We start from the raw sequence: 9,893 nt of genomic DNA on the forward strand, positions 1-9,893 counted from the left end.
TATTCCTGAATTTGATGGGACTGATTTGGAGGGCTGACTCTTATTTGTCGAGCAAGTATTTAGGGAGAGCAAGACGAATGATGCCACAAAGCTGGACATTGTCTGCACTCACTTCTCAAAAGAGGCAAGAACGTGGCATGAATCATATTTACGGAATCGCAACCATATGGAAGCATTGACGTGGCATAAATTCAAGAAAGATCTCTTGCTGCGATTCGGTCGCAGGCCCTTGTACAATGCCAAACCTCCGCTGCTGCCCAAATCATGCATTGTTAACACAGTCTGGCCGAGCACAAAATGGGAGCTTAATCATAGGTGCAAATCCAGATTGTTCATGGCCCCGGCTAATCAGCAAGAAGTTCAAGAACTCGTTCAAGAACCCGTTCAAGAACCCGTCCAAGAATCAGATTTTTATGACCCACCTTTGGTGCTTGAGACAATGGACGAACGTGTCATTATCTTGCACACTTTCTCGGTCCAGCAAGGTGCCCCTCGGTCGCGGGTCAACATATTACAAGGCAGCCAGCTAGAAAAGACCTTTGAAAATCATAATGTTGCTGCCACGGTACAAATAATCAGCAAGAACGAATGCCAAAGTGTTTCACTTGTTTTGGAAGACGCTCCTGAAAATTTCCAAAAAATAATCAAAGGGCTTACCCAGCAACCCAACAACCGAACACCAGCCAGGAAGGTAGTCGGAAGACATGACTATGCTGTTGCGCATGTGTTGCTGGTCTGGATAAAGGACTGGGCTTGGTTGTTTGAAGACATTCTAGAGTATGCCCGGAAGAAAAATGGCCATTTTGCAGCACCTGGCGTGTTGGGCCGAAGGAAGGACTGGTTGTGGAGCATGAAGACCGAAGACTTCTAAGAAATGCGGTTCTAAGACTCCGACACTTTCTGGACTTGCTGAAGTCCAACCGAATTCTTTGAAATATTCAACATGCGCATCAGAGGCTCGGTAGACTCGGCAGACCACGGTCTTTTTCGTCGAGGGCGACGGATTTCGAAGGGGGAGATAATGTTAGGGTCTAAAATCAAGGCATCGGTCCTAGAATAAATTCTAGCAACCTTTCTCGGCACCCGGTCTCGGTCCTATGGTGCACATGGGCCAGATTTCTGTTTTGTTGTTTTATTATTTTGTTTTTGCTTTCATTTTCTACTTTACAAACCGAATTTTGTTATTTTCTAGTATTTGTTGTAACCGAATATTATGGGGCAAGACATCACCTATATAAGAATGATCTTTCTTCCCCAAGGACCCATGAATGGAATAATGAAGATATGAACTTCGACCCTATTCATCTATTATTATTTACTATGGACTGTTTGGTATAGACCAACAGTATTTCTCTTCGCACCCTTGATTCTTCTATCCCCTCCCCCAAATTCTCTATCGAAAACCTTCCGCTGCCCTTTGATTGTAGAATTTCCACCGGCTTATAGATCAAGAACTTGATTCTTGAACCCAAAACACACCTTACGAAACAAGTCGTAACATAACATTATGAATAATACGGGACGAATTCAAGAATCCAAGAATCTGAGTTGGGATTAGTATGAAAAAAAAATGAGATTACAAAAATAACAAAAATATTATAGGTAAACAAAGTGGGTAAATGTGAGTTTTGTCCTTTCTTTTACGAATTAAAAAAATAAATAGCCAGCTAAATTGAATAAAATTTAAAATATCCCTTATTTTTAGAGCTAAATTTTAATAATTTCTCTCCCATATATATTTACCCAATTCATTACCTAATTTCTAACTAATTAAAAATGGAATAACTTAATTTTGAATAAAATATCAAATAAAAGAATGTTATAATCAAGAAACATATATAGAATGGGAAGCTTGGGTGCGATTTTGCGGCATCTGGAATTCTGGATGCCATTGATGAGTCTGAAGAAGCTGAGAAACAGAGATCGCAGTTTCGCTTTCTTCATTCATACCAGGCTTCGCAAATCGCAAGTCGCAAGTCGCAACGCAGCAGCTGTAAGATATATATATATATATAATTGCTCTTCAATATTCTTGGCTTGTAGTTTCTCTTCATTACTTATTCTACTCATAGTTTGTAGCTTCAAAAGTTCAATTTGAAGACTATCCCAAATTGTATTTATTGTCGATTGTTGTTTCAAACTTTGCAGAGTCTAATGTTGAAGTTATAGCCTAAATTCCCTCTTTTGATTTTGAGCCCTCTATTCAATTTCCATGGCTCCCAATTGACAATGACAGCATTTTTTGTCATGCAGGTCTTGTGGGATAGATTAGGATTATCAAAACTTTTCAGAGGATCTGGCAACGGGTTCACTTTTCAATTCAATGGGTGGGTCACTTTCTTCAGGTATCAAATTTTGACACGGACAACAAAATGACTTTCCTTTTTATCATTTGAATCTTCTTTATGAATGTTTATTTCTTGCTAGATTATCACGAGGATATAAATGAGATACCCATGTCTCAACATGTTGGTTTAGGTATATATAATGATTAATGACTAAGGCACTACCACAAAACAAATTCAAATTTTGTTGTTCAACACAACATTCTTCTCATAGTTCTGAAGGGGGAGTTTGTTGTGTCTTTTATTGAGCTTCCCAACTATGAAAATAAAAAAAAAACACTCAAATTGTATGAAGCCACATTTTAACTAAATAAAAGTCCATTTGAGGGTTTAGAACATATAGAGTTTTGATGTTCTAATTTTGTTTATAGAATGAAAACAAGTGACTGGTGTTTTAGGTGTACACATTGGTGAAGAAAGAAAGAGAATAGAGAAAGAGTCACACCAATTAACTCTTCCTCTATTCTTTTTCTTCATCACTAACGTGCTTTGACTATCGCTGAATCATACGTCCAAAAATCAGTAACTTGTTTTCACTCTAAATCAAATTAGGGCATCAAATCTCTGTATGCTCTATAACATCAAATGAATTTTCATTTAGTTATAATGTTGTTTGATACAACTTAGACATTTTTTTTCATAATTTGGAGCCCAAGAAAAAACCACCCCAAAATAATCAACATTTTTTAGTCCAGCGAAATTTGGAGTATATATATGTTAACAAACTCGAGATAAATGTTGAAATTTTATTCAGAATTGGAGCTTGTTTAATGTAGGTAAAACAGCAGCAACAACAACACATCTTGTGGATGGAGGATGATAAGTCTTGCCCTCATGTGAATACTAAGAAGGTAATGTGAATCATGAAATCCTTTTTCGTCTTCAATGCGTTGAAACTAATTAAAGTGTTTGTCTAAGGCCTGGCCTTGTTTGTTCTAGGGTTATTTGAAATTAAAGATTGTTAGTGACATGTCTGAAGAAGATTATGTACATGTTCAATTATTGAGCTGTCTGCCTGCTACCAATCTGAAGAAGTCATATTCTCCTTCAACCCACTGAAATCTCTCCTTTGGCAAGTTAAGAGAAAAGCTATAATAGACAATACAAGCAACAAATGGACCAACCCAAAACACCCAATGCCCATCCCACAATTTCCCTCCTTCCAACAAAGCCGGACCTAAGCACCTAGCCGGATTCAAACCTGTACCAGAATACCCCGCCCGCCCAGTTACAGTAATAGACACAAAAACCGCAACCCCCATTGCAGCTGCCACCACACCACACACCACAACCAACCCTAACTCTTTACACCTCCTCTTATCGAATGCAACTGTCACCCCTATTAACAGCACGACAAAAGTGCAGCAAAATTCAAGTACCAAAGCGATTTCCGGGTTAAGCCCGGTGGATGACCCGTCACTGTCTATGATAGAACATCCACCCAAGGAATATGCTTTGGCCACTTGGTGGCTCATAACGGATCTAAGTATGAGGAAACCTGTTATGGAACCGAGGCATTGGGCTGGAACATAGACAGATGCTCTGGCCCATGTAATGACCCCCTTTAGGGCTGCGATGAAGGTGAAGACAGGGCTCATGTGGCCACCGGAGAGTGGGACTGTGAGGAGGAGGAAGAGGAAGGCGATAATGAAGACTGCAAAGGGGACGATGAGCTTTGGGGTTGGGTCGTTTGAGTCCAAACAGGAAACTATGGATGTGGTGAGGACGAACATGAGGGAGGCTGTTGCTACTAGCTCGGTTAATGCTGCCCTCCACATCTGCATGCATTAATTGCATTTTCTTTTCATAAAACTTATCATTATAAGGAATAAGTTTTGAGTAATATTATATCACCTCAGGCAAAAAGTATTCATGATAGCCAATGCAAGAGAGGAAGGACCGTGGTGGTGGTGGAAGGGATTCAGTTTTGCTCTGAGCAGAGGAATTAGTGAACTGGTGATGGTGGGTTTGTTCATCATCAACTTGGAGTACTTTTTGATCCATTATTATGAAAAATACATATATGATGGCTTTAATATATATGCCTAGATGGCGAAGACAACTAAGGTAGATGCTTTTGGTGTCTAGGGCATATTCATTATTCATCTACTAGGAAAATAATCTCATTTTAATAATCTATATGTATATAATAAAGTATTAGGAGATGTCATAATAAATATTATGCTCAGCTAAATATGAATATAGTATTTTAGAGCTAGGTCCCCATCTGGTGTCGAGGGTGAGGCGAGCTAGGGTTCACCTCCGTCGAGGACATTTAACCAATTAAACTATATTACTTTTGTTAATTTAAATATAAAACTATTTATATTAGATATAACATATAAGTTAAATAAAAAAAATTTACTAGGCGTCCCAATCTTTGGATCTGCCCTATCCCAACCATCTAAATAGTATATCTAACAAAAGTTGGAAACATGTTCCCATAAATGGTGATTTTTTTTTTTGTAATATTATAGATTTAGAAGATCCAAGAATAAGAAAATATCTAAAAAAGTACTTTATGAATAGTTTTTACTATAAATTTGGGTATGTTTATGTAACTACAATTTATTGAGTATTATGATTTAAAAAATTAATATTTATATTAAAGATTCTAACACCTCCCCAATGAGGAGATTAACCTTCCCCCAGCTCACTTCTAATTTCCTCATGGACATGAACAACAATTTTTTTTATTAGCTCACATGATTGATCATGTTATTCCTTGAGCTTGTTAATTATACAAAATAACTAACTAATCTAACTCCATTTCATCCAGCTATATAATAGTTGAATTCGATGGACAACCGATCTAAGAAGATCCAAAGGTTCATGGTGGTCTATCTATCTATCTATGGAGATCGTTTGATCATGAGGCATGATTAATCCGGCCCTGTTGCAGCCTACAAGCCAATACTCGAACAATATTGATCATGCATGGATTACATTAAGTAATTAGGTTAGCATCTAGATCCCCACTTATGTTCTTACTTGAGAGTTTCTTATGCAAACCTTTTAATTTCCTGCTTAATGCTATATAGCCATATATTTGACATGAATAGGGTACATACACAAATAATGAGAAATCAATCAATCTTGGAATCAATAATTCAGCAGTTTAGGTGCATGCAGCAGCTTGAAGCCTAGCATGGGTGAGACCAACACAAGCATCAACAAAATCTCCATCTATAAAATCCGTAGAGAATATCTGCAAACGATCAACACATCCCTGCTCGCAACATTTGTTTATAAACAGCCTCGCGTACCCATGTATTCTATTCGTCACCGGCCTCACACACACAATCGGATTATTCGGCTGAGGCGTCACCGTGTTCTCCACCCTGTAGAAATACTTCCTAGACGAAACCGGCGGCTGCTCGCTCAAATGTTTCAAATTGCTATCGAATTTTGTGGATGGAAGATCCGTGTCTATCCAGTTATCCTTTAGATACCCTCCATTCCAAAACGCACTTCCTGATTTGGGTTGTGCCGATTTCCTCGGCTTCCAAACGCAGATTACTCTCTTGGGTAAGATCTCAGCGATCGTCTTATCGAACACATGGTCGTCTTGATGAATTAAGAACTCGCCAAGCTGTTCCTCCAAATACTTTTCGAATTCAGGTGGGTCATCGTGGCCGAATTCTGTGCGGATTTCTAAGATGATGATTTCTGATTGGGTTTCTGATAAGAACTTTTTGACGTCGCGAATGACTATGTCTACAGAGTATGTGACGAGAATTCCGTGACAGACGCGGCGGTCTTGTTGGACTCGGATGTCGAGAACCCGACAGCCGAGGGAGAGTTGTTGGTAAATTGAGAGGGATTGACATTGAGCGAACGGACGTGTGACCATTGGGATTCCGATCTTGTTTGTGGCGGAATCGTGGGTGCCTGGCCATACGATGTTTTTGATAAGGAGTTTTTCTGATGGATTTAGTCCGGACATCCAATTTTTACGGTCGGGAGGACGGTAATCGCAACCTGTGAATTCTTGACCGCATGTGTTTTGAAGATCGGATAATATCTTCTTTTGGGTTGTCACGGATTTCCGTCTCTCCACCTGTTTTGACAACTCCCCACCCATGATCTTTTCTTGTTCTTCTTCTTAAGGTGGTTATGGTTGTGGTGGTGGGTTTTATAATTAATAAGAGTGGGCATGGTGATGAGGAATTATATATGAATAATGATTCTAATTATGCTTTGCTAGCTAATGATTTCTATATGGCTTTCTGGATTTCCAAAGGATTTCTAGATAATTGTCCTTATCCGTGTGGGCTGGCTGTCTGTCTGTCTGGTGGTTTTGGTTCAATTATTGTTGCATACATTATGTTGGTTGGTCCACCTCTGTCGTGTCGTGTCTCTTGCTGGCTGGTTGGCCAATTTAGTAAATTAATCAAGTAGTGGTAGACAACACTTGACATTCTAACTAACAGCCATCTATTGATAAAAGATATTTCAGATTGCATATGGTCTAATTTTAGGTTTAGTAATTAATAATATTTAATAATCAATTATTATTTGAAGATTATATAGTTAGTCTAACTAGGGAGAACAACAATCATAATCTGTTCCGCTGTTTTAGATCTGGAAATGACTTCGAGAAAGAGATAATATTTGTGTCCCCATTTTACTCTTATTCTATCCCAAACATTAATAAATATAATTAAATATATATAATATTTTTTTCATATATATATATATATATATAACATCACCAATATATTTATTTATTCTTAATATTTTATAAAAGTTTTAAGTTTATTTTTTATAATAATATATTTTTAATATATTTAATATTAAATTTTATAATAATTCTTTATAGAAAAAAGGATTAGCAGTGATTTGTGGAATTTTCTGTAATCGGACATGACAGGATAGTAATAATAAAATTCTCATAAATAGAAGTAGAAGTAGGAATAGAAATGGGCGATGGTAAGGTCATGGTTCGCCTTATTGTGTCTCTAAGTGCTTTTTGTTTGATAAAATGGTTTTATATTTTCTTTAAGATTTTTTCAAAAAAAAAAAACTAATTTGATAAATACTTAAAAAAAACCTAACATTTTGGGTTAAATTATCAAAATATCATTATATTTTAATTTTTTTAGAGTTAATAAATGGTAATTTTGGTATTTAAATATATAAAATGAATGATTAAATGGTTGAAATGATGATTGAGTTTTAAGATAAAATCTTGAAAAAAATTAAGAAAAAAACAAATAAAAACACACATCAAACGAGCCCTAAGTCTAAATAACCCTAATTAGAAAGAAATATAATTATAAGTGTTTTAATTCTGAAATTATAAGTGTTTTAATTTTAGATTATGGTATTTATTCTTTAATTAAGGAGTGTTTGAGCATTCTACGTGACACACTGATTTGATTTTAAGGTTTAATCTATTACACTAAGATTTGTGTTTTTTATTGAATTTTTTACTATTTTTAATTATTATTTTTCTTTTCTAATTTAAGCTTATTCAAATAATAAATGATGTATTTTTAAATAACTTTATTGAATATAAATTATGCTATTTTTGGTGATGTAAATTTTTTATTTTATGTTATATATATAATACTTATCAATATTTTTAGATTTGATTATATTGATAACACATCCAATTGATTACTTCAATATTTGCAAATTGCTCAAGCAATGTGATCTGTGTATATTTGCATTGATTTTCTAGTATAACAAAATTACAATTGAGAATGCATGATTTAATCTTGTGTTTGTGTTTATGAAATAGAACAAATGTGATTAAAGTCTTGTGACTCATTCATCCTATGACACTTAATTCTCATTTTTAATATACAGAAAAATATTGGGGCTAAGCTTTTAACTTTAATAAGCAACTTGTATATATTCATAGTGTTTCAAACAAAATTTTTGTGAGCTTGTTTTGCTATATTTTTTTTTATCTAAAACAAATCTTGTTTGATAAATGAGAAAATTATTTGGGTTTCAATTAGTTTGTTTATTAAACATAATTTTTAATTTAATAGTTAAATTTAATTCAAATAAATAAAAAGATTTTAGTTTATAAAATTATTAATTTAATGATAAAATAAAAAATTTAAAAAAAAATTCAAACAAATCCTAAAAATCTATTATAAAAAAACTTAGATTAATCATATGATTTATTCAATTCTTTACTAGACAATACAATAATAGAGTAAAATCTCCATAACAACTAAAAAATATATTCAAAAGAGAATGATTTTAATTATGATAAATGGTCTACATCAATTTGGATGAAATCCATCTTATAAGAATATGATAATAACATCCACCATTGGATGGCCTAATTTCATAAATTAGGGTGAATTTTACATCTAAAATATGGATGTTTCTACAAATAAAATGTCAATACACATCTAGCCTCTTTTATATAATAATTTAATAACCCTATTGTTTGTTTGGGGTACTGAGAAGGTAAATAAGTTATTTAAAAACATATCTTCCTATTATTTGAACTAAGAAGATAGTCCAACCCATATATCCCTAAACTCTAAATATAAATTATAATAAAAAAGAATAAGCAAAACATAAAAGATGAGCCATTAAAAAGTAAGATAATAACACTAATTGTTTAATGTAGCCAGTAATAATATTTCCTCCCAAAAATCAAAAGAACATTATAATATAAAGTTGGACAATAAGTGTTTCCCCTTCACTTTAACACCAAAAACATCTAGTAGTAGGATAAAGCCTTATGGATCTCATCTCTTGGTGGCCTGGGATCTGTAAACATAAAAGTTTCCATTAGTCACTTATTTGAAGAACAATATGTGAGTTTAAATAATATATATCTTGAAAATATATAGCTGCTACAAACAAACAAACAAAGCCTAAAAGAATGCAGCCATGGTCACTTCATTATTTCAAATAACCCTATTGTTTGTTTGGGGTTATGAAAAGGTAAACAAGTTATTTCTTCTAATTGTCTAACCTATCTATAACAACTGAGTTGAATTCTTGAATCATTCATGAAGAAGAAGAGAAGATGATATATTTGCACTAAATAAGAGTACCAACCCCTAATGATGCACCTAAACAAATGACAAAGCCTTAGTGTTTCAACTATGTAAGCAGCAAAACAAAAACACAACAACAAAAAAAGAGTAAAAGAATCATGGTCTCCTAACTGTCTCTCAACTCAATAAACAGATGACAAAGTCTTACTATATAAGCAGCAAAACAAAAACAAAAACAAAAACAAAACAAAACAAAAACAAAAACAAAAACAAAAACAAAAACAAAAACAAAAACAAAAACAAAAACAAAAACAAAAACAAAAACAAAACAAAACAAAACAAAACAAGAGTAAAAGAATCATGTGTCTTCTAAATGTCTCAATTCAACCAATCAAGCATTATTACCTCTACTACTTCAAGACTAACAGTAGAATCTCATTTCATCACCAGGTTATTAGATTATTAGATTCATCACTCTGAATTCATTTTGCTTGATCAATGTAGAAAAGGTAATACAAGAATGACTACAACAGAAGAAGATATGTATTTGCTGAAATAGAAAAGGTAAAAATGA

The 9,893-nt window shown here is 34.1% G+C and overlaps 2 protein-coding genes across 2 annotated transcripts; both read right to left on the reverse strand.

The window, feature by feature from the left end:
* Positions 1–3,258: 3,258 nt before the first annotated feature.
* On the reverse strand, positions 3,259–4,620 carry LOC124927026 (probable aquaporin PIP2-6). The gene is made up of 2 exons (XM_047467363.1): positions 4,200–4,620; positions 3,259–4,123 (listed from the first exon to the last, which is right to left on the reverse strand). The coding sequence occupies exons 1-2, from the start codon at positions 4,449–4,451 to the stop codon at positions 3,341–3,343; spliced, it is 1,035 nt and encodes a 344-aa protein (XP_047323319.1). The 5' UTR covers positions 4,452–4,620; the 3' UTR covers positions 3,259–3,340.
* A 793-nt stretch (positions 4,621–5,413) lies between these two features.
* LOC124925893 lies at positions 5,414–6,586 on the reverse strand. Its single transcript, XM_047466016.1, has one exon. The coding sequence runs from the start codon at positions 6,427–6,429 to the stop codon at positions 5,464–5,466; it is 966 nt and encodes a 321-aa protein (XP_047321972.1). The 5' UTR covers positions 6,430–6,586; the 3' UTR covers positions 5,414–5,463.
* Positions 6,587–9,893: the final 3,307 nt, after the last annotated feature.

The sequence above is a fragment of the Impatiens glandulifera genome, chromosome 2 (genome assembly GCF_907164915.1).
Source record: "Impatiens glandulifera chromosome 2, dImpGla2.1, whole genome shotgun sequence".
NCBI classification, from domain to species: Eukaryota; Viridiplantae; Streptophyta; class Magnoliopsida; order Ericales; family Balsaminaceae; genus Impatiens; species Impatiens glandulifera.

Bases quoted from the DNA above. Each gene is read 5' to 3' on its own strand.
- LOC124927026 (XM_047467363.1), bottom strand. From the start codon at position 4,451: ATGAATAATGAATATGCCCTAGACACCAAAAGCATCTACCTTAGTTGT. The intron at 4,124-4,199 runs GTGATATAATAT...TAATGCATGCAG, and splicing joins ATGAATACTTTTTGCCTGAG to ATGTGGAGGGCAGCATTAAC.
- LOC124925893 (XM_047466016.1), bottom strand. From the start codon at position 6,429: ATGGGTGGGGAGTTGTCAAAACAGGTGGAGAGACGGAAATCCGTGACA.